This window comes from Sus scrofa, chromosome 13 (genome assembly GCF_000003025.6).
Source record: "Sus scrofa isolate TJ Tabasco breed Duroc chromosome 13, Sscrofa11.1, whole genome shotgun sequence".
NCBI lineage: Eukaryota > Metazoa > Chordata > Mammalia > Artiodactyla > Suidae > Sus > Sus scrofa.
The window spans coordinates 21935844-21961198 of NC_010455.5; the positions used below are offsets into that span (position 1 = coordinate 21935844).

The 25355-nt window shown below is 45.5% G+C and overlaps 1 protein-coding gene and 1 pseudogene across 1 annotated transcript in view; one reads left to right on the forward strand and one right to left on the reverse strand.

Annotated features, from left to right (window-relative positions):
- TRANK1 (tetratricopeptide repeat and ankyrin repeat containing 1) overlaps positions 1-25355 on the forward strand; it is a 109766-nt gene that overhangs the window by 22444 nt on the left and 61967 nt on the right. The window contains 8 exon segments of the mRNA XM_021071655.1: positions 3184-3315; positions 10521-10647; positions 14398-14548; positions 16462-16580; positions 17392-17475; positions 18066-18204; positions 20683-20814; positions 23612-23782. Coding sequence (XP_020927314.1) covers positions 3184-3315; positions 10521-10647; positions 14398-14548; positions 16462-16580; positions 17392-17475; positions 18066-18204; positions 20683-20814; positions 23612-23782 — 1055 coding nt within the window.
- Positions 5083-6673, reverse strand: LOC100737533 (annotated as a pseudogene).

A 25355-nucleotide genomic window follows, 5' to 3' on the forward strand; every position in this document is an offset into this window, starting at 1 on the left:
CTGTTAACATTGTGGTGTGTTTTCAATACATTAGATGTGTCTAACGTTTCATTTGGGATTAAATGCCTTTTTATGGAGACTGTATCTTTCATTTACTAACTTGGCCTATCATTAAATGTTCTTTTACAACATGATTCTTTAAAATAACTGCGTGGTGTTCTACCATATGGATGTTCTGTAACAGATTCAAATCCGTTACACATTATGGAACATTTAGGGTTATTTCCAGTTTTTTACTGTGGCAAACATCCATAGGGTAAATCTATCCGTGATGAAGTATTGTTGCGGAAATATTGGCTCCCTCTGTACACCTATGCCAAATAGAAATGTGGAGAAGAGTCGAAGAAAACAGAAAAAGTAGCTTTAATTGCCAGGCAAAGAGGAAACACCGAAGACTGGTGCCTCAAGGATCGTAGTGAGGCGTCTTATAGAGTTCAGCAGGGCGTGATCAGCTTGTGGACATTTCTTGATTGGTTGCTGGTGAGGTAATTAATTGAGAGTCAGCTTCATCAACCTTTGGGTTCTACTACGTGCTTGTGGGCAGCCTACGGTTAATTCCTTCCACCTGGTGGGGCTTCTGCCCCTGCAAAACAGCTCCAAGGACTTGGCTCAGAATATTATCTGTAGTCCTTGAGGAAGAACTAAAGGTCCTTGACTTTGTTGAAAGGCTAAACTATTATTATTCCGTCTTGCTAAACTGGGGTCCCTTTTTTTCTGTAGTTTCTCACTTCTCTGATTAAATTGTTCTTAGATTGAAAGGCAGGCGGAGGACATGAGTAGGGGTCCACTCTGAGAAGTCTCACAGGGTCCTGCTCAGTTATAGTATATTTCCCCCTATAAGCAGGATATGACAGGTCCCAACATTTGAGGTCATTCTTTTAGGTATTTCCCAGTGATACCTTGTTGTTTTAATTCTTCAATTCTTTGCTTACTAGTGAGGGTGGTCCTAGGTATCCACTCTCAATAAATTTAACAATTACTTGCACCTCTGTGAATTTTCTGTTTAGGACCTGATGCATTTCGGTCAGGGTGTTGGTCCTTTCTTTAGTGAAAAGATACTTATAAGAGAAGGGTATTAACCCTTTGTCCGTTGTTACAGCCATTTCCTTTTTCTAGCTGTCCGATCATGGCTAGTTTAAAATTATTTATTGGATACCTGACTGACAATATTTGAAAGAGAAAATGCCTTTTATTTTTTTGTTTTGTGGCATGTGGAAGCTCCTGGGCCAGGGATTGAACCTGAGCTTCGGGTACAACCTGCACCTCAACTGTGGCAGTGCCAGATTCCTAACCCACAGCTCCATAGGGGAATTTCCTATTTTTTAATTTTTATTTTTAGCTGCATGATGCAGTGGCTTGATGTGGGATTTCAGTTCCCAGACCAGGGACTGAACCCGGGCTTTAGCAGTGAAAGCGCCAAGTCCTTACCACTAGACCACCAGGGAACTCCTGAGAAACATACTTTTGGTCTCTAATTAATCAATTCTTTAATTTTTTTTCATGTTCTGTCATCTCTGTATAAATGTGAGCCATAGAATTGAGAGATGCTTTAATGTAAAGTCTAGGTGGAATTTTGTATTCTGACTTGTTTAGTGATGATGTGCCTCATTCTGGTACAGCTCTGCCTGAAGAATGCAGCATAGTTCAAAAGCTCAGTAAGCTCATATGGGTTTAAAATAAGCCACCGTTTCTATCTGCTTGGGTCTGCTTCCCTGCCCCCCAACCCCTGCCAAGATTTGAAATGTACAAGTAATAATAATTATTATCTATCCAAGAATCATGCTAGTCAGGAAGGCTTTTGATAGATTTCATGACCCCTCTGGTGCAGGGCCTGTGCAGTCACCTGAAGTGTCCTCTTTTTTTTTTTTTTTTTTTTTTTAGGGCCACATCCTTGGCATATGGAAGTTCCCAGGCTAGGGGTTGAGTCGGAGCTATACTTACCAGCACATACCACAGCCACAGCAACACCAGATCCAAGACGTGTCTGCGACCTACGCCATAGCTTGCAGCAACACTGGATCCTTAACTTACTGAGCCACAACGGGAACTCCCGAAGTGTCCTCATTTTAAAGAGCCTGCCCACTGCCTTGCCTTGCCTGCTGCCATATTGGGAGAAGAAAATCCTAAGGGACATCTCTTCTGACCCTCACCTTTTCCTTGTCTCTTTGGTGCCTGCTTCTCAAGGCTCTGCAAGGCCCCTCCTCCACTATTTTCATTCAACAAATGCTCCCTGAGGCTCATCAGGTGGGCAGGACTCCAGGCCCTTCTTTCCACCTACCCAGGCCTCGTTTACACAAGAGAGAGATAGTAACAGGCAGCCTTCTGGATCTGGCATTTAATTTCATGACACCACAAATATTTGTCCCCATTCTATGCCAGGCCATAGGGCTAATAAATGAGTAAAACCAGTCCATGAAAGAGGCAAGTGCTTCCTGGCAGGTGAAGCAGTCAATGACAATGACAGTCTCAGGGACAAAGACTCTGAAGTTTATTTAACTAATATTTTTAGGAAGAGAGGAGGGCAGGAGAGGCAGAGGTTGTGGCTCCATACCCTAGCCCCTTGTTTATTGAGGCCTTTAGGACTGCACTCCCCTCTCCTTTCCATGTTCTCAGAGAATGGAAGGACTCTCAACTCCTTGTGTGAGTGGGCGATGCAATACAAGGTCAAGAGCAGAAACTTGGAATTGAGGTCAGAACCAGGAACGGCCATTCGCGACCCTTAGGCAAGTAACCTGAACCTCTTTGAGCCACTGTTTTTTTCATATGAACCATGGGGACAGTGCCTCCTTCGGGGCTGCAGTGGTGGGTAAAGGAGAGAGTAATGTGAGTGCGGGTTATGGGAATAGCTGCCACTTCGCCAGCGCACCCTACCTGCCAGCTTTATGTCATCTTGTGCGTGGAAGCAGCCTCCTTCCTCAGAGCCTTGCTGGTCATTAACACAGAATAAATAGAATCTTTCGGGCCACTGGTCCTGAGGTCAGGAAAGAACTGAGAAAGAAAACGGTCTCATCAGATCTGATACCCGGTCTGGTCTCCTGGTGGTGAGGGGTGTGGTCAGAGTGTGCCCTCCACTGGTGGGAGGGGCCAGGATCAACAACCTGCCTCTCCAGACTCTGAGCGATGCAGTTGTGCAGGGGAAGGAGGCCCTAGCAGGCTGCCAGCTTTTCCTCCATCTCCTCGCAGGATGGACCCCACAACTTACGCTGAGCTGTTGAAAGAATCTGGCAACCAGGATTTTAAGCATGGGAACTTTGCTTTGGCCATCAAGAAGTACGATGAAGCCATCCGGATTCTCTCGCAGTTATACCAGTGGGGGTAAGTGTTTGGATTTCCTCCCTGCCTTTTGTTTTGTTTTGTGTTGTTTTTAAGGGGCACTCGCTTTCTTTTGTTTTCTTCTCATTTCTTCTCACACCCCCTCCTCGTTTCTGTTTCCTTTCTCCCTCCACTTTTTATTTATCTTCTTTGCAGTGTCAGCTAAGAGACAGAGGAATTCAGGAAACAGAAAGTGAAACACAGGGGACTGTTGATAAACATTACGAAACTTCCCCTTTTGTCTGATTCCAGGATCAAAGTTCCTGAGGTGACTGAAGTCCCCAAGCCCCTCTCTTGTCATTCATTTCATCTTATTTATGCGTGCCATCAACCCCTGGCCACCGGCCACCCCGCTGGGAACTAAGGCTCCCCTCCCCCAACTTCCTCCCCCCTTCAGCTTCTAGCAGACCTGTTCTCAAATATTTTAGGATCATGAACAACCTGCTTGCAAATAATTTAGGACCCCAAAGAGCTTTTTTTGTTTTTTTTGTTTTGTTTTGTTTTTTTAGGGCCATACCTGAGGCATGTGGAATTTCCTAGGGGGAATCAGAGGGGGGTCGAATCAGAGCCATAGCCACCAGCCTGTGCCATGGCCACAGCAACACCATATCTGAGCTGCATCCTCATCCTATGCCACAGCTTGTGGCAATGCCAGATCTTTAACTCACTGAGTGAGGCCAGGGATGGAACCCATATCCTCATGGATACTAATTGGGTTCTTACCCTGCTGGGCCACAATGGAAACTCTCAAAGAGCTTTTGTTGATGTAGTTTGTAGCTACTAGTAGAGCCAATGTTAGAACTCAAAACTGAGAAACGTTTAAAATATGCATTTGTTTATTTTAAAATATCAATAATAAACATGTTAACGTAATTAACATTTTAATGAAAATAACTATATTTTTCAAAACCAAAAACTTGGTGAGAAGGGTTTTAACGTCTTACATTTTTGCAAGTCTTTTAATATCCCAGTAGAAGACATCTGGCTTCTCACATCTGCTTCTGCCTTGAGTCTCTTGTGACAGCACATGTCAGGTAGCCTCTGGAAAATTCTCCAGCCACACATGAGGGAATGAGCATGAAAAAGGCACATGCTATCTTGGTACTATTGTATTAGTTTCCTGTTGTTGCTGTAACAACTGACCGCCAACTTAGTGGCTTAAAACAATACAAATGTTTTATCTTACAGTTCTGGAGATCAGAGCTGAAATGAGTCTTATGAGGCTAAAATCACGGCGTTGGCAGGGCTGATTCCTTATGGAGGAGACTCCACGTCCTTGACACTTTTACCCTTGAGTGGCTGCCTGTATTCCTTGGCTTGTGGTCCCTTCCTCCATCCTCAAAGCACATCATTCCAGTTTCTGCCTCTGTCATCACATGGTCTTCTCCTTTGCCATGGCCATGTCTCCTTCACTTTCCCTTTTATAAAGATCCTTGTGATTATATCATAATCCAGGCTAACCTCCTCCTCTCCAGATCCTTAAGTTAATCGCCCTCCAAAGTTCTTTTTTGCTATAAAAGGAAACATTATTTGGAGGCCATTATTCAGCCAATTACGATTGCAGAGATATATTTTTTTTTCTTTTGGGAGGCCAGACGGACTGTAATTGATGACTTGACAGTGATTACGGAATAAAATTGGGTACAATTTAAAACCCGTCTTCGCTGTGGCCCTGGAGGTTAAGAGGACACTATAGGTGGGGGGCGGGTGCGGAAGGGGCTGAGAGGTGTTGGAGTCCTGGATGCAGCTGCTAGGGTGGGAGCTGCGGGCTCAAACAGCTGCCCTGGAGGAGGGCGGGGCACTGGATGCTTGGGGCCTCCTGGTGTCGGCAGGCCTGTTGTTCTCAACACCTCTTGGAGCCCTTTGGCAACGTGGAGGTCGGCCCTGATGGTAAGGAGGCCTCTGTTGTTTGTCACCACCTTGCGCACAAAGTTGATACCCTCAGGGAGTGAGATCTGCACCCCTTGCCAGGTCCGGTCATTGAGCATGGGCATCACCCCAATCTGCAGCATGGTCTTCAGAGGAGCCTGCAGTGGGTCGGTGCTGGTGACTCCAGTGCAGACTGGTTCGAGTAGATTCTGAACCTGCGCAGGTCCAGCTGTGTGCGCAGTGCCTTCCCCCAGAGGGCCATCTTGGCGCTAAGTCCGGCATCCATGGTCATGCTGGACAGCTGGACCTCAGGCTGGCCGGGTGGGACCAGGGCAATGGTGACACTGGTGGTGACGGAGATGGTGGTGCCCGAGGGCCTGATGGTGCAGCACGGTGGTGCCATGACCTGCAGCTGCAGTTTCAGCGGAGAGTCAATCACTGCCGGGCTCAGCAGGACAAGGCTCCCAAAGTAGGTGGCCCTCAGCAGCATGTCCAGATCATGGGTCATCTTGTCCCCCACCAGCAACAGCTGCAGGGCCCCTGCCCGGAAGTAGCTGTCCATGGCAGAGTCGAAGAACTCAGAGAAGGCTGCGTACACCATCCGCTCTTCTTTCTGCAGCTGCGGCTCCACCTCCTGGTTGGGCAGGCTCCAGTTCCCCTCAGCCAGGGGATAGAAGGCCCCCTGGAATTCCATGTCCAGATTGCTGGTGGAGGCCACGGGATCTTTCAGGAGTGAGTAGTCAATGCCAACCAGCTCGTCCACAGCACCATGCACAGGCACGGTGTCCAGGAGGGAGTTGAGAAGCACTGTCCCTGCATAGTAGAGCACGGAGCAGATCTCCTGGTTGAGGAGGAAGTGCCTCCCCGAGGTGATGAAGGTGGACAGGAATTCATACACCTTCTGAAGGTTCCTCCAAAGGCTGCGTGCATTCTGGAGATAGAGGCCTGGCAGGAGACGTTGGATACTTTGATCTGGCCGTGGGGTCCCGGGAGAGCTGCAGAGCTGTGTGGATGGATACACCCTCAGCTGACGCGTTGACATAGCCCCCACCATAGAAGAACCAGTAGAGAAGCTGTCTCCGGAAGCGCAGCCCCAAGGAGCCATTGTTGATTTGTAGCATCAGGTCCTGCTCTGGCTGGAAATGGAGCTGAGAGGATGTCCGCTGCAGCTCCGTGACCTTCACTTCAGAGATGTTGTAGTAGAAGTGGCCTCCCTGCCCTGCAGATCCGGAATGGTAATGGTCTCCAGCTCTTGCTCCAGAAAGTGCAGCCCCTCCTGCTTCACCAGCTCCAGCACCTTACAGGTGATGCAAATTTTGCAGCCAGGGAGCCCCCCGTGAGCACCTGCCAGCAGCACTAGGAAGAGGGCCCCTAAGAGGGCTATGGCGAGTGGGCTCAGCAGTGGAGCGGGTGTTTGGCACAGTCAAGTGGGGAGGCGGGCAGCTCTGAGGATCCAGTCGGCGGGGTCTAATTGTGGAGATATTTTGACCTTGGAGACCACCTGAAATGGTCTTGGGGGACCCTCAGAAATTCCCTGATCGTACTTAGAGGACAGCCATAGTAGAGGAGCAGAGGTTGGCATTTATAGGCTGTGTGCAGCCTGAACTTATACTGAGAAATGGTGCTGAGTTAAATTCCTGATACATGGCTCCCACCTCCTCCCTCCTACGACCTGGGTGTCTGCCCTCCAGCTGGACTTGAATTGAGTGTAACTGGCCTGGGCCTGTAGTTCTATCGTTCTGCCCCCTTCCTGGTTCTGATCCTCAGAGCTGTGTCAGAGCTAGGTCTAGAGTGCCTCATTCAGGGAAAAACATCACCTTTCTTGAAAAGGTAGTGTTGTATTGTGGTTGTGGCCGTAGACTGACTCCACTTGGAGTACTCAAGTCTCAAGCTATGCTGTTTAGCAGCTCTGTGACCACTCAGGGGACATCTGCCTGCACCCTCACAGCTTGTCTTTCATAGGACCTTCCTGACACAGTTCCCCATCCCTATCACCTGCCACCTGCTTTCCTGCTGCTGCCAGCTGACATAGGGTCTCGGGGGGCATGTGGTTGAAGGGAAGGGGACTGAGGGAAGCAGAATGAGGCAGGGATGGTCGGCTTCAGCCTGGGTCCCTGGGGAGCTCTGGAGCCGAGTTGTCCTGCGGAGCTGTCCCACTTGAGGGCCACAAGGCTGACCTTTTGATTCTCCTGTCAGTTAATCACCGGTTATAGGCTATCTGGCCCCCAGAAGTTGTGCTAGTGAGTGGAGCTGGGTTAATCAGCTCAGGCTGCAATAACCAGTACCATTGACTGGGTGGAATAAACAGCAGAATTTATTCCTCATGGTTGTGGAGGCTGGGAAGTCTGAGGTCCAGGTGCTGGCCAATTGTTGCTGGTAGGTGCCTTTTTCCTGGTTTACAGATGGCCACAGTCTCACTACATCCTCATTTGGTGGAAAGAAGAAGTGGACGCTCTGGTGTCTCTTCTTATAAGGGCACTAATCCTATCATGAGGGCCCCACTCTCATGACCTCATCTAAACCTAATCACTTCCCCAAGGGCCCTGTCTCCAAATGCCAGTGCACTGGGGATAGGGCTTCAACATATGAATGGGGGGGGCACAATCCTTCACAGGGGTGTAACTTCTTGGGGAGAGGGCAGCTCCCATTAGACTGAGGATAAATCTCTGCAGAATGGGGCCCTAGAAACCCCTAGCTGCAGCCAACACTCATTCCTGCTGGGATAGCTGCATTGGCCCCGGTATCTGGGCAGGACATATGGCATCTACTACACGACAGTCATGGCTCCCTTGTCCCTTGTCACATACCCAGTGATGGTCCCACTGCCATTCCTGGTGCTTCTGGGTCCTCACCCTTCACTTGGAGGGAATGCAGGGCTGTGAGAGGAGTGGGATACACAGAGCATTGCGGGTGGGAACAAAGTAGAGGAGATTTTTACTTTGCTTTATTTTTGTAGGTATCTGTATTACCTAACTTTTCTATTTGTATTATTTTTACAATTGAAGTATTGAATAAACAGAGAATCATAAGCCTTGCTTTTTCACCTTGTGTGTCTTGAATTCAACCGTGCTTGGGCTTGTGTTGACATATTATGGTATATTTTGTATTTTCCTTCTTCCAGCCTGGTTTCCGTTACAGCCTTGCAGCTGTATGACCCCAAGACCCAGGCAGGAGAGTCCTGCCCTGTTCTGCTTTAGAGGCTTGCTTTGGCCTTCCCCCAGCTATACCCTCCCCACAGGTGGGAGTCTGGGGCCAGGGATTTCATCCACCCAGAGCCCTTGCCTGCCCTTTCATTCATGCTCTGGGTACCAAGACCTGGGGATTCTTGTCCATGGACCCTATTCCCAGGGCCTGCACAGGCCTCTTACGCACAGCTCATTCTTTGGAGTGCTGCCCAAGGTCAGGGGTGTAGACAGAGATTGGAATTGTGTTTTCTGCACTGCAGGAGGAAGGCTGAGATGGAAAGAGAAGAGGGCCTGACGCAGTGCCTATAGTTCTAAATTTGAAGCTTGGGAGTTCCCGTCGTGGCGCAGTGGTTAACGAATCCGACTAGGACCATGAGGTTGCGGGTTCGGTCCCTGCCCTTGCTCAGTGGGTTAATGATCCGGCGTTGCTGTGAGCTGTGGTGTAGGTTGCAGACTCGGCTCGGATCCCGCGTTGCTGTGGCTCTGGCGTAGGCCGGTGGCTACAGCTCCAATTCAACCCCTAGCCTGGGAACCTCCATATGCCGCGGGAGCGGCCCAAGAAATAGCAACAACAACAAAAGACAAAAATAAAATAAAATAAAATAAAATAAAAATAAATTTGAAGCTTGCCTTTCAGTTATTATAGAATAGAAGGATAGGACATATTTTATCAAACATTTGTAAGCTAGATTTATGATCTTCAAATACACTAGCCTCCTCCGATAGGATTTTCTGTGATGATGAAAATGTTCTATAATAGAGAATTTGGCTATTGAGTACTGACAGGTGGCTTAATACAACTAAGGAACTGAATTTTAAATTTAATTAATTAATTGATTTTTGCTTTTTTTTTTTTTTTTTTGTCTTTTTGTTATTTCTTTGGGCTGCTCCCGCGGCATATGGAGGTTCCCAGGCTAGGGATCTAATCGGAGCCGTAGCCACTGGCCTATGCCAGAGCCACAGCAACGCGGGATCCGAGCCGCGTCTGCAACCTACACCACAGCTCACGGCAACGCCGGATCGTTAACCCACTGAGCAGGGGCAGGGACCGAACCCGCAACCTCATGGTTCCTAGTCGGATTCGTTAACCACTGTGCCACGACGGGAACTCCTGATTTTTGCTTTTTAGGGCCACACCTGTGGCATATAGAGGTTCCCAGGCTAGGGGTCGAATTAGAGCTTCAGCTGCCAGCCTACGCCACAGCAACAAGGGATCCGAGCCATGTCTGCAACCTATACCACGGCAGCACCGGATCCTTTAACCCACTGAGCCGGGTCGGGATCAAACCCGAGTCCTCATGGATCCTAGTTGGGTTCATTACCACGGAGTCATGATGGGAATTCCCTGTTTAATTTTAATAAATTAAAATGGCTACACGTGGCCTGTGGCCACTGTATTTGATAGGGAAAATTAGCCACGTTGAGTGTGGGCCCAATTTTCTGCTCTGGCTTTGGGTCCTGCACATGTCCAGGTGGCCCTGCCTATGTAGTAGAACAGGGCTCATCCTTCATCTTTTGTTGGGTCTGTGGGACAGTGTGGCCATGTGTTCTGATGAGCTCTGCTTCCATTCAGCATGAGCGTGTGTGCATGTATGGTGGCTCCCAGAGTGTCTGGACTCTGAAGTCTGGGTGGAAACTCCCATCCTCTCCATCCTTAGGAACAGTCATCTTTTTCACTACATCTTCACCAATGGTCTCTAAAGAATAAAATGACCTGTGGAGGAGTTCCCACTGTGGCGCAGTGGGTTAAGGATCCGGCATAGTGAATTAAGGATCCAGTGTTTCCACAGCTGTGGCATACATTGCAGCTGTGGCTCAGATTCTTTCCCTGGCCTGGGAACTTCTATACGCCATGAGCGAGACAACAACAACAACAACAAAAGACCTATGGAGATGAGTAGGAAGTGGACCCAATGCGTTGAAAGGTGGGAGCAGAGGATTTGGGAGTAAGGAAGGGACACTGGCACATTGCAAATGACCCAGACTTTCTAGGTGATGACAGTCAGGTGTAATAGGCATCACTGGGACATTTCCTGCTGAAATCCTGTCACGATGGCAGCAGCCAGCACCAGAACAGTGGCGTTCAAGAACTGTGTTCTGTATTTGCAGGATGATAGAACTATTTACCAACTACCAGTTTGTCCTTTCTCACAGGGTTCCCCCCAGAGATTTGGCTGTGCTGCTGTGCAACAAATCCAATGCGTATTACAGCCTTGGGAAATGGAAAGAGGCATACATGGCTGCCAAGGAGTGTCTCCAGTGGGATCCAACCTACATGAAGGTACAGTGACAGCTGGTGCTTCGGCTGCTGCCTCCTTCCTCTTCACCTTCCTTTTTCCCTTCCTTCTGTTAAAAATGGAAACACTAGGAGTGCTTCTCATTCAACTCTCTTTGCACTTATGACAGATGTGCACAGAGCATGTGAACGGTATCTGGAGAAGAGTAAGCACAATGGGAACCAAATGTTGAAAGGCATTTGCAGGGGAGAGCAGAGCTGGGTCTCTTGGTGGATGGGGTCCATGGAGATTCCAGCGGAACTTGCTTTGTACTGATGTAGTTGCAGCAGAATTCATAGCCCATTCATGTTCTTTGCTGTTTGCAAGGTTCATTTTAGCAAAGCTTTTTTTCCAAATGCAAGCTAAATAGAGACCCTGATACCAGTTCTTCAGAAAGCATTTCTGATGGTGAAAATCAGATCCCTTTGGAAGGATCAGGGAAATCTGAGAGGCCAGTAAGTCCTTAGGTTATTAGCAAAGGTCAATAGATGATCATTTGATTGTTTTTCAGCTAAAATGCTCTGAGTGGCCATTATGCACAGTACCTTGCTCGTGCCTCAAGGCAGACAAAGGGAATGGAAGATACCAGCTCAGCCAGTGTAATTCAGGCCAGGGAGAGGAAAAACATACACACAATATCAGAGGCCTTAATTTATTTTATTTTTTCAATTTTTTATTAAAGTATAGTTGATTTACAATGCTGTGTTTAGTTTCAGGTGTACAGCAAAGTGATTAAGATATATATATATATATATATCCACACACATATACATATTCTTTTTCATTTTCTTTTCTATTATGGTTTATTAGAGGATATTGAATGTAGTTCCCTGTGCTATACAATAGGACCTTGTTATTTTTCTATTTTATATAATAGTTTGTATCTCCAACCGAAGTCCTAATTTATCCCTCCCCCACCACCTTTCTCCTTCTGTAACCATATGTTTGTTTTCTATGTCTGTGAGTCTGTTTCTGTTTTATAAGTTCATTTGTGTCATATTTTAGATTCCACATATAAGTGATATCCTATGGTATTTTTCTTTCTGACTTCACTTAGTATGATAAACTCTAGGTCCATACATGTTGCTGCAAATGTCATTATTTCATTTTTTATGGATGAGTAATATTCCACTGTGTTTTTTATATATGTGTGTGTGTGTATGTATATATCACATCTTATATATAATATATACCACATCTTTATCCATTTATCACATATGTATGTGATATATATATACACACATATTTATCGTGTGTGTGTATACATGTATATATGTATGTATGTATATACCACATCTTCTTTATCCATTCATCTGCTGATGGACATTTAGGTTGTTTCCATGTTTTGGGTATTGTAAATAGTGCTTCTATGTACATTGGGGTGCATTTATCTTTTTGAATTAGAGTTTTCTCCAGGTATATGCAGAGGCCTTAATTTAAATTGCATTTCTGAAAAATAAATAAATAAATAAATTGCATTTCTGGAGCCATCCCAGGCAACATACAATTAAGTGTCAAACTAGTGGTGAGACAGTGTATAGAGAGGCTCCATCCATGATGAAGTGGGAAAAGCACAGCCCTTTCTTCCCCAGGCTCTGCTGTGTACTGGTTTCAACCACCTGGGTGAGTTAGTGTTCTGGTCTAAGCTTTCATTTCCCCAGCTGGCAAGTGGGATAATACCTATGTCTTAGAGTTTCTTCGAGGAGTAAGGAGACATGAAGTGAAGCTGTTGACACTCAGTAAATAGGGATGTGTATTGTATCCTCATGGTCTACATTTTGCAGATGACTGTTAGAAACAGAACACAGTGGGCAGTGTGGGGAGGTTTGACTTACTGATTACTCCAAGGAGGGAGGGAGCTGTGTATTTAACATTAAACCTCATCTATTGGAGGATGGATACTTTAGAAATTATTGTATAGTTTTGAAAATGGGACTGCATTCCTTTTTTTTTTTGCTTTTTAAGGCCACACTCGTGATTTGTGGAAGTTCCCAGACTAGGGGTTGAATCGAAGGTACAGCTACCCGCCTACACCACAGTCACCACAATGCTGTATCTGAGCCATGTCTGTGATCTACACCACAGGTCACATCAACGCCGGATCCCCTACCCATGAGTGAGGCCAAGGATCAAACCCACCACCTCATGGTTCCTAGTTGGATTCCACCTGCCGGAGTCCTGCTCCAGCTGGACCAGGGTTTCCCAAAGGATGGGTGGCGTCGGCGAAGGAATGGACACAGGCCTGGTGGTTATGCAGGACTGCTCGTTTATTGCTTGTGCAAGCTTAGCTTATATACATTTTTTGTTTCCTTATATTATGTGTCATACATCCTTTGACAGTTTTTAACTTTCCACTCCATCGAATATTTCCCCATGATTTTACGTATTAGGGGGGACATACACAATGTTCCTTTTCTTTGTACTTTCCTCTTAACCACTTAGAATCAGATGTACTCATGACTATGACCTCATTCTCTGGGGCTGAAAAGTGTAAACCCATTAACTACCTTACTCTAGATATCTCTTTGTTCTTCCTAGACTATTAAACCTAACTATTTTCCATTAGTAACGGTCAGGGAAGCCATGACTTTTACACTCTTTGGGGTTGGGCCAATAGACCTGACATATCAGCTCACAATTGTGTGGACAGGTACAGCAGCCCCATATTTTCCTAAATTGTTTCTAGTTGCTAGGTACAAACTGGACCAGTTTTCCTCGTGTCAATGCCCGTAACAATTGTAATTATTAACCATTCCCTGGCAAGGAAAATGACTTCCTTTCAGAATATTAAATGGTTTATGCCCTGGCCTATTATCAAACTTCCATTGGAGGCACTCCCTTCCTGTAAGCATTCTACTGGGGACTTTTTTAGAGAGGGGCAATCCCCGAAGTAGAGGATGGATAGAAAAAGAGGAAATTGTAGGGATTTTAGGGATTTCTGGCAGCTTATGAGTAAGCACTAATCCCCGACGTTTACCCTCTCCTGGGCCTTATTTTGGGGCGTTTTGATTTGGCAGCAATTCCCCAGCTTCCGCAGTTTTTATAAACAACATAAGCGGACAGAGAAGAAAAAGCAGGACCGCCGCTTTTCCAGACATGCTGTGCAGTCTGTGTCCTTTGGTCTCCTTGACTTTGTCAAAAGGAAAACCTTCAAGAGTGTCTCCCGGCAGTTATATATAGGCCAAACTAGACCATTTTCCTCTATTAATCATTGTAATTTTCCTCTCTGTACAGAAACCAAATTGGTTTTTTTGGGGGGGGGGCCTCTGGTGTATACATTGCGTATAATGTGGAGCTGGGGTAAAACAGTGCTTGCAGTTACCACTGGAAATTGTATTTACTTCAACTGAAAGGAGCAGGGAACAACTGTGTTGACATGACAATCTCAGTCTTTTCTAGAACACTGTAGTCATAGGGATTTTTCATTCCTCCTTTGATTTGAGGCGTGAATACATAAACCACACCCGTAACTGGAACCAGGCCTGCTCCCTTCTATCTGGGTCCTATGTTAGATGCTGCACATGTTGTGGACTTGAAAGTGATTGTTTTCTTGCCAGTGACACAAGGACAGGAACAATGTGGCAGGGAAGACAGTGTGGAAATGCTGTATTCAGAGCTGATTAGACATCTGGGTTTACCTGGAAGTCTGACTCCTGCAGTTCATTTCCTCACATCCTCAATCTTGCTCTTGCCTTTCCTTTGGCAGCACATTGGAAGAGATGAGGGCATCATGGTTTTGCTCTTTTCCCTTCCAGGGGTACTACCGGGCTGGTTATTCCTTGCTGCGGTTGCTCCAGCCTTATGAAGCTGCTCGTATGTTTTTTGATGGTCTTGAACTTGTGCAGGGCAGCCAGGACCAGACCCAGGTTGCTGATTTCCTCGTGGGAGTCTTCACCACGATGGGCAGTAAGTCACTCCTGGGGGAGCCCGCCTCTTCCTTCCTCCCTTATTTCTTTCTCTCTCCTTCTTCCTCTTTCTCTCCCTTCCTTCTTTCCTTTTTTCTTTCTTCTTTCTTTCTTGTCTGTCTCTTTCTTTCTTTCTCATTTTCTCTCCCCCCTCCCTTTATTTCTCCCTTTTTCTGTCTCTCTCTTTCTCCCTTCTTTCCTTCCTTTCTTTTTCTTGTGACTTTCTTTGAATGGCTCCTGGGAACTCAGGCTTCTGCAGAGATAAATTACAGGGTGTTTCTTTGTGGCTTATTTATGTCCTTTGAATAAAACTGGTTTTCACACTAGAAAGTACATGGGAAGCTTTGGTGGCTCAGGCCTTTGTGGAAACAACTTCGTCTTTTTGCGCAAATCACTTAAAGCTGTCCCAGTTTTCCAATTTTGTTTCACACTTTGTAAGTTTTCTGCGTTGCTACCTAGAGGGATTTCCCAACTTATGTGTTTATGTGATTTTTGCACTTTCCTGTGATTTTTGCATGTATTTCTCTAGTGTGTCCTCTTTGCTGTGAAAATAATTTGAAGGGGCTGATGGAGGGGCCCATGGAAGCTGACAGTGGGTGCCCTGTGTTGCTGCTGCAGCAGGGGCCCCCATGCACCCAGTCAAGGAAGGACACAAGGGGTGCTTTTCCATTGCTCATAGATAATAGTCTGAAGACCTGGCCTGTGAGGTGTCTTTGTCAATGGCCTGGAATTGTCAAGAACAGAAAACTAGGAAACAGTATAATATGCTCCCTGCCAGGGACAAAGGAGCTATTTCCCTGGTTGTCATAGTGCAGTCTAAAGTTCTGCCAATGGTCAGGCTGTTGATTTCGGATACTGTGTTTGATCAAATTTAAGACTGCACTAATTTAAGATGTGGCACTAATTTATGTTCTGCCATCAAGACAAGGTCAATAGCAGCACATGACTTGATTATAGAGATGGTAGAATGTGAAAAGTGGCACATGTTAGAATTGCTAGAAAATGGTCTCAGCCTTCAGAAATGAGGAAATTACTGCCGACATAGATTCAACTGATAGGAGATCCAAGTGTTCCTATTGCGATTGTAGGAAAGCTGCTGCTGTGGTCTGTGGATGGAATCCTACAGATTTTGGCAAGTTTGGCATAGAGAGGGGCAAGAACAGTGTCAGGCAATGAGTGGGAAGTGGGAAGGGGTTAGAGGTGGGCTCAGTCCTGGCCCTCAACACAGAAGTAAGTGTCCTGACAGGTACTATGGGGTCACAGCTCTCCTCTCAGCCTTTTGCTGATAGTGACTAAACCCCACTTCCCTTTCCTCTGAATCTGATGCATGGCCCATTTCCTACACTTTCTCAATGTCCTCTCTGTGTCTTTCATTTATTTATGTATTTATTTATTTATTTATATTTATCTATTTTTTGCTACACCCATGGCATGAGTAAGTTCCAGGGCCAGGGATTGAACCCATGCCACTGCAGTGACAGTGCTGAATCCTTAACCCACTGAGCCCCCAGGAAACTCCAAAATACCTTTCTTTTTGCTATCTTAAGTTTACCATTTGACTGTATATGGTCTTTTTTTTTTTCTTTTGCATTTTTAGGGCCACACCTGCAGCATATGGAAGTTCCCAGGCTAGGGGTCAAATCAGCTGTAGCCACCGGCCTACACCATAGCCACAGCAATGCAGGATCTGAACCACATTTGCAACTTACACCACAGCTCACGGCAATGCCAGATCCTTAACCCACTGAGTGAGACCAGGGATTGAACCCACATCCTCATGGACATTAGTTGGGTTATTAACCTGCTGAGGCACAAGGAGAATACCCTATGGGTGGTGTTAATTGGAGGGCCTTTTCTTAAATGTTCTAGAATTTCCCCAAGTTAAAATTTCTAAACTCTGGAATGTTCTTTCAGGTGACCCCATTGTTTTGCAAAGTTTCTTGCCCTGCTTTGATCATATTTTCTCTATTGGCTTCTCACCTGAAGTGTGGCAATCTGTGATTGAAAAGTTGGCCAAGAAGGGATTATGGCACGTAAGTAAAGAGAGGCGGTTCTCTTGTGGGGAAGGTGCATCCTTGATTAAATGATTTCTTTCTGCTGGTGCCAGGGGATTGTAATTGAGTACTTGCTTGTCTTGATGCCAAAATAATGTTTTAACTGTAACATCATTAAAGATGGACAGCCCCTGAGCTATATTAGTTCACTGGTTTTCATTTTTTAAGCTAGGAGGAACATTCAGTTTATGGCAGCCTCAGTCCTTGCTCTATCTCCACATGAGCAAGGAGTCCAGATGCTAATGGAAATGTTCAATGAGGAAAATAAACAATTGCATATCGTCTTCATAATTCTCTTTACATGGCCTTTGCTAGCAGGGCCCAATGACCTGCCTCTGTTTCTCAGAGGGTCTCTGTATGACTTCAAGGGGCTGTTATACCCACAGGTAGCAGTGAGGCCAGCGAAGCCAGGGCCAGAAATCCGTAGGATGGAGGAGCCCAGTGGAACCTGGAAATTAGTGCCACACAGGGGCCTCCCCAAATCTGAATCCTCTACTTTCTATTCTGGGCTAATTCCTTCCTCTATGAGCCTCATTTCCTCATTTGTAAGTTTCAGGATATAAACCTATTCCCTCCTGGTTGTGGTGAGGATTAGAAGTCATGGACCAACAGCACCTGATAACAATATCAGCTAGTGTTCGGGAAGTTGGCCAGAGACCCTCTGATTATCATGGCTCAGCCCTAAGAGCTGGGCAGGCAACTTACAGTAAGAGACAGGGTTAGAGGGTGTCTGGTTTCTTCTTTTGTTTGTGTATTGGTCCAGCTCTCTCTGTTTCTCCCCTTCCATCAGTCATTTCTACTTCTGTCAGCGAGAAAAGACCGACTACCGAGAAATCTCCATGTCCCAGATTTATCACTGAAAAGTCTCTTCGAGGTAAGGTGGCTTCTTGACACGTTTGGTTTCAGGTCAGGCCCCTTCTGGCTTGTGGCATTTGGGATCTTCCCCTTCTACCGCCTCACTGAAAATTTGTTCTGTATGGTAATTTTAGGCTTGGGCCACAGCAAATAAGGGTTTTACTGATTCTAAGCTTTATGGGTGGGAGAGGGAGGAGAGGGAATTGGATGAAGGCCATCCAAAGGCACAAACTTCCAGTTATACGATACATAAGTACTAGGGATGTCGTGTACAACGTGATAAATGCAATGAACACTGCTGTGCGTTATATAGGAAAGTTGTTAAGAGAGTAAAGCCTAAGAGTTCTCATCTCACAAAAATTTTTCTTTTTAAATTCCTTTAACGTTGTATCTGGAGGAGATGATGGATGTCCACTAGTGATAATCATTTCACGATGTATGTAACCAAGTCATTACGTGGTGCATCTTAAATGTTTACAGTGCTGTGTGTCAATTATATCTCAATAAAACTGAAAGAAAAATAAACACAGACTTTATGGGGAGCGAGTTTGAACTTTCATATTGATGTGGAAACTGCCATAATTCTTCCTGTTTTTTTTTTCCCCCCAGAAATATGTCTTCATTGGACTTTATGAGAAAATGGAACAGGTGCCCAGGTTAGTCCAGTGGCTCATCTCCGTTGGTGCAAGTGTGGAGACCATAGGACCATACCCTCTCCACGCCCTCATACGCCTCTGCATCCGGGCCCGTGAGTTCTCTCCCAAGGGTACAATCGTCCATACTGTCCTCCAACTCAGACCCCAGGGACTGTGCTTCGCTCAAGGGAAACCAGAATGTGGCTACTTGAATGTGGAATAGTCAGATGATCTGAATGGTCAGTGATTTGATTATCCAGATGAATGAAGGCAGCAGGGAAATAGCATCATTTTTCTTCCTCTGGGGACCTCGTAGCTACAGGAGGCCTAAACCAAAAGGAATCTGTGTTCTCAGACAGATCCTGGCAGCAGGGTGGAGCCCTGGGATTCAAGGAGGGGCCTTGGGACAGATAGCCTTTGCTGGACAGAGGTCTCAGGACAGCTGTGGAGCTTCCTCCCATTGGCAAAGGCAGCTGTGGTCTTTTTCCGAGTTTATTTTCCCTCTAGCCCAAAGGACCAACTACTGTGGGTGAGGGAAAATCCCAAGGGAACTACTGGCGATCACTGATGTTGTTTGCTTGTGGTTCTTTTAAAGGACTCTTATTTTCATAATTTTTTTCTTTTTTTCAGTTTTCACCACCTGGCTATAGGATTTGAATTTTAAATTATTTTTTATCATTAAAACACACACACATACAATATCCACATTTACACTTTAGTAGAAGCCTGTCCCCCTCCCCCGCTCCAAACAGGGAGCATCACTGCTGGACACAGACCTGTATCATCTATTTTTTTCTTTCCTTTTTAGGGCTTAATCTACAGCATATAGAAGTTCCCAGGCTAGGGGTCGGATTGGAGCTGCAGCTGTCAGCCTATGCCACAGCCATAGCAATGCCAGATTCAAGTCACATCTGTGACCTATGCCACGGCTTTCAGTAACACTGTATCCTTAACCCACTGAGCGAGGCCAGGGACCAAACCCACATCCTCATAGATACTAGTTAGGTTCTTTCCCACAGAGCCATAGTGGGAACTCCTGACCCATATCCTCTTAGAGCGAGAAGGAGGCAAGAGAACTGGTCTACACTGTCTTCCTCTTCTAGACTAGAGCACCTCAGGATGGGAGTGGGATAGCCAGGGGCCTGGGACCTGAACCCTATCTTTGCTTCAGCCAGATTGATCCTGTTGTTATCCATTTCATCTGTTGGAGAATTCATAAGAGATTTTACTCTGACACAGGGACTGGTGGATGAGACATTTAGAAGTGTAGAGTCTGATTAAAAGCAGACTAATCCACTCCTCCCAGTTTGAAATTAGATGGGCCTCTGGGATGAAATCCATGATTCTTCACTGTATCTACTTGTTATGTTTGTTCCTGCGGTTACAGGCAGGTACAGATGAGATTGAGTCTTTTTTATTTTGTCTTTTTTTAGGGCCGCACCCATGGCATATGGAGGTTCCCAGACTGGGGTCAAATTGGAGCCATAGCTGCCAGCCTACACAGCTCACCACAATGTGAGATCCCAGCCATGTATGCCACCTATACCACAGCTCATGGCAACACCAAAGCCTTAACCCACTGAGTGAGGCCAGGGATGGAACCTGAGTCCTCATGGATACTAGTCAGGTTCATTAACCACTGGGCCATGACAGAAACTCCCAGAAATCAAGTCTTTGATTTTATCCCTGATTCTTTTCTCAAAGGAAGAAATAATTTGAAATATATGTCCCACTGACATATATGGTAATGTATTAGGGTCATGATTACTGATGGGGACATTCTTGGTGTCCTGCCTAGGTACTTTTTAGGACCAGTGCCCCTATCCCCACGCGCTGCATCACAGCTGCTGCCTTGGCCTTGGAGCTGCTCTTTGCCAACAGGCACCCCCTCCCTGGGAGGTGCTCCTTCCACTGCACCTTCCTCCCTGGGGGCATCTTTAGCTTTTGATTCACACATACCAGGGTACACAAGGTGAACCCCTGCCTCTAGGTGGGTCATCACTGTGGTGCAGTTCCTGCTCCAGAGCTCCCCCTGGGATCAAGCTGAAGCCAGGGCCACCTCTCTGCCTGCCTGGCCTCCCTCCCCCTCTTTCTTCCAAGCTTCCTCCATTAATAAATCCCCGTACAAGAATCCTGTCTCGGGCTCTGCTTCTAGGGAATCTGACTTTGGTTTACTATGAATAACTTTCTAGGACTCATCCTTTCGATTCACAAACTCTGTGTCCACACCTGCTTGTGAAGAGTGACAATGTGGGGTACCTTGTTTCCCCAGTATAGGTATGGTGCACAGTGATTTGCTTTGCTGCTTTTCTGGGTGTTGAAAATAACATCAGGTAATTCCCACCCCAGCACAGTGAGTTAAGAATCTGATTGCAGTGGCTGGGGTCGCTACAGAGGCGTGGGCTTGATCTCCGGTCTGGTGCAGTGGGTTAACAGATTCAGTGTTACTGCAGCTGTGGCATAGGTGGCAGCTGCAGCTTGGATTCAATCTCTGGCCTAGAAACTTCCATATGCTTCGGATGCAGCCATAAAAAAAGAAAGAAAGAAAAAAGTAAAAAAATGAAAATAACATCAGTAACTCATTCCTTCAGGGGAAAACCATCTTTTCAGGTGGTTAATGGACTACAAGCCCGAGTGGAAAGGTCGCATCAACCAAAAGGACGAGGATGGCCGTACTGTCCTGCACATCGTGGCCGCCCATTCCCCAGGGTACCTCATTAAGCGTAAGTGGCAGCACCACAGGGAGGTTTGGCTGTGGGTGGGGCAACTTTAGGCACTAGGGAACCCACACAACTGACCAGAATATGTTCCATCCTGTGTCAGGCTCTAATAGTCAAAAATATCAAATTATGCATTGCTTTATTTTTCTCCTTTGGCCGTGGCGTGCAGTGGCTTGATGTTGGATCTCGGTTCCCAGACCAGGGACTGAACCTGGCCTGCAGTGGTGAAGGTACTGAATCTTAACCACTAAACCACCAGGAAACTTCCTATGCATTTTTTTATTTCTTGTATTATATTTTCAGTTTGCTTTTCATAAAGAAGTTTGCTCTAATATATTTAATGCTTGAAAGTCTTATCCAGTGATATTCTTCTGGAGCAAAAGTACTTATATGACTTTAAATTTTAAAAAAATTTTCAGGAGTTCCCATCGTGGCACAGTGGAAATAAATCCGACTAGGAACCATGAGGTTGCGGGTTCGATCCCTGGCCTCGCTCAGGCCAGGGATGAGGAGTTGCTGTGAGCTGAGGTGTAGGTGGCATATGCGGCTTGGATCCTGCATTGCTGTGGCTGTGGTGTAGGCCAGCAGCTGTAGCTTTGATTAGACCCCTAGCCTAGAAACCTCCATATGCTGTGGGAGTGTCCCTAAAAAGCAAAAAAAAAAAAAAAAAAATTTTCAGAAGTTCCCTGGTGGCACAGTAGGTTAAGGATTCATGTTGCTGCAGCTTTGGCACAGTTCACAACTGGGGCATGGTTTCAATCTCTGGTCCAGGAACTTCCACATGCTAGAGGTACAGCCGAAAGTTTTTTTTCTGTGATTTAAGACTCTAAGCATTCATTTTTTCAGGATTTAATTGTCACAAAATTATTATTACTACAGAGATCACCAAAGCAGCAACATAAATATATTAAATTTTCTATAAATAATTATTAAAGGTAAAAATTTTGGAGGAAGGTAAAAGGAGCATGGATCATGGTGCTTTTTAAAAGGGGCTTGGCGGAGTTCCCATTGTGGCACAGCAGGAATGAATCCGACTAGTATCTGAGGATGATGGTTTGATCCCTGGCCTTGCTTAGTGGGTCAGGGATCTGATGTTGCTGTGAGCTGTGGTGTATGTTTCAGACTCGACTTGAATCTGGTATTGCTGTGGTTGTGGTGTAGGCCAGCAGCTACAGCTCTGATTCAACCTCTAGGCTGTGAACTTCCATATGCCGCGGGTGCAGACCTAAAAAGCTTAAAATAAAAAAATTAAAAGGTGCTTGGCAAGTACCTAATTTTACCTTTGGTTGATACTCTGGAGGTCAGGAGTTTTCATCTCCTTTGGGGCAATACTTAGGTAATTGCATTAGTTCTCTGTACTATGTAACAAATCATTATAAATTTAGCCACTTAAAATGACACATTTATTAGCTCATTATTCTATAGAGGCCAGTAGTCTGGCGTAATATGACTGAGTTTTCTGCTCAGTGTCTCTTGAGGTTAAAATCAAGCAATTGCTTGGGGCTGTGTTCTCATCTGGAGTTCTGGGCCCTCCTTTAAGCTCACATGATTGTGGCAGAATCTGGTTCCTTGTGGTTGTAGGACTGAGGTCCCAAGTTTCTTGCTGACTGTAGCAAGAAGCTGCTGTCAGCTTCCGTAGACCACACATATTCTGTCTTATATGGACTCCTCAGTCTTCAAAGTCAGCAGGGGAGAACTTCTTGTGCATCAAATCCCTCTCATACTTTGAATCTCTGCTCTCTTCCATCTCTGACCTCTGGGTCTTTGACCTCATTTAGGGCTCATGAGATCAGGTCAGGATAATCTCCCCATCTTAAGGTTAACTGCTTTGGGACAATAAATATATTTTCAAAGTCTCATCACAGCAGTGCTTAGATTAACATTTAAAGGGATAGCTTGGAGAAGATGTATGTACACCAGGGGTTGGGGATCTCAGGGTCTGTCAGAATTCTACCTATCACAGTGAGATACTTGATGGGTTGGGTATGACTTTTTAATTTTTGTTGTTTTTTTGCAAAATGAGAGAAAGCAGTTGTGATTGGGGAGATGGGGAAGAAGAACCTCATGAGCAGGATGATACATGGAGTAGAGGTACTTTGGTAATTGCATTAGTTTTCTATACCATGTAACACATCACCATAAAGGTGGTGAATTTTAAGAAAGCATGAGTGTGGAAGCTGGGAATCAGGCATTGATTCCATGCTCAGGTAAGTACCTCCAGGGATACACCTCTTACATTCTGAAAGCTATTGCTTCTATAATCACAGGGACACATTGATGCTTGACAAATAGAGACGTCAAACAGCAAATGGAGCTGGCAGCTAGAGGTGGGGCTGCAAGGGTTGAAACAGTGACAAGAAGACCCTGATGCAAAAGCAATTGCCACTTTCTTCTCCAGTCCCCAGACAGGCTTTTTTCTGGAAGTATATTCTGTTTCCTCTCTAGGGAATAAAGAAAGCTGAAGTCACAGCTTGCTGTCATCCTTACAGCTGTAACTGTTGCTTAGTAACCAGATTCCCCCTCTCCTTGCTTGTTGCCAAGGAGAGAGGAGAAAGGTAGAGAGGAGCGCACTTCTGAACCTCTTAAAAGCTATTGTCCTTCCCACTCCACACAGGACTCCTTGCTTTGGGGACTTGGCTGGATTGCCCAAGGCCAGCAGTGCAGCTTCTGTGAGCAGAGGGACACTTGTCCCCTTGCCCTGGGCCTCTCGGCTGGGAACTGGGAGGAAGTGCACTCATGGGGACGTCTCCTTATGGAAGGAACTGTGACAACCCCCACTTCTCGCTTTGGCCTGCTCTAGGACAAACAGAGGATGTGCAGATGCTCCTGCGCTTTGGGGCAGACCCCACTCTGCTGGATCGACAGTCCCGGTCCGCCATGGATGTCCTAAAGAGGAGCAAGAACTTCAAAGCCATTGAGAAAATCAACAGTCACTTGGGAAAGCTGGCAGCGTGTTCTAAGGACCTCTCAGGTACAGCTTCCAGGGAATTAACTTTTTTGAGGGGGCAAAACTGGTTCTGTGAAATTAGGTACAAATCAGTTTATCTTTCCTTGGTACATGAAGATGGAAGTGAGACCCCTTGCAATCTTTGAGAAACTTGTTTGCTCTTTTTTTGAAAGGTATGAGACAACTCTTACTGAGAGAGTGTCTACCATATTCTGGGAACGTGGCCAAATCTACGTTTGGGCAGTAAAGGTGATTTTTTTTTTCCATGCATGCACAGAATTAAAAAGAAAACATTCAGACAGAACAGGAGATAACAAAAATCAAGCCCACTTTTCAGAAACAACCCCAGCCAACAATTAAAAATACACTTATAGCTCTATTTCTTGATCTGTCAGCTTGGGACAGCATCTATGGACTGACTGCTGTATAAGATTAAGTGCAGTGAGTCAGTCCTTCTTGTTGAATTTTGTCTAGTAAAGTTGTGTCATTTATATTCTGTTCCTTAACTCTGGGTTTTCTGTGCTTCATCTGTAGATTGATTCTAAAATTCGAAAACCATTAAATGGCATGTACACAGTAAGATGATTTCTACAACATAGTTGGACCCATAGAAAAGAATCACCAAATGCCCTGAAAACGTAGCTCTTTAAATGTGAGCATCCTAGTTTGATGAAACATATACATTATTGTATATGAATGTGTGTGTATGTATATATACATATATCCTTTTAGCTTTATTTAGACTGTAGCCCCAGCACATATATATTATGCTTTTTTAGTTTTTGCCTTCGTATGTCGCTCTTGTGGCTCACACTGTCTGTCTAGATTTCTCTCCTGCTCTGCTAAGTACCAACTCCAGTAAGGTTTTCACACAGGAGATGTGCATATGGGGTTTTTGAAAATGTCTTTATTTTATCCTTATGTTGACTAAAATTTGGTCTGCATATAGGCCTTGTGTTTCATTAGTTTTCAGTTCCTTTGCCCCCACATTTTGTCATCTGTGAAACTGGAGTATGTTTCACGATCTTTGACGTATTGTGGTTTAATGGCAGCTTTTTCTGGTGTATCTGACAATCTGGGGTCTCTTAGAGTTTTGAGCAATGCTGTGAAAACTTGTTCCTCACAAACCTCTGTATTCTAGCCTCTGTTACTAATGAGAAGTGATGCCAGTCTTATTTATTTTCCCTCTAGGATTTTCCGTACTTAGAATCACTCTGGAATGTGTTCAGGTGTGGGTCCTTATTCATTCTCTTGCTTGGCCCCTTTCAGTCTCACTTTTTTAGCTCAGGGAAATTATCTTCTCTCATTCTGTTCCCTTCCAAAGTCTCTTTGCCACCACTTTCACACGGATGAGCTTCCTGAATTTATAACACGTTTCTCTACTTTGCCTAATGTTTTCTGTCTCCTCTTTTTCTTTCCACATCTTTAACTAGAACTTTAGCTTTTCCTTTTATAATCTAGCTTGCCTTTTGCTTTTTTTTTTTTTTTAATTTTTATGGCCCCTGTGGCATATGGAAATTCCTGGGCTAGGGGTCAAATTGGAGCTGCACCTGAGGCCTATGCTACAGCCAGGCAATGCCAGATCACAGCCGCATTT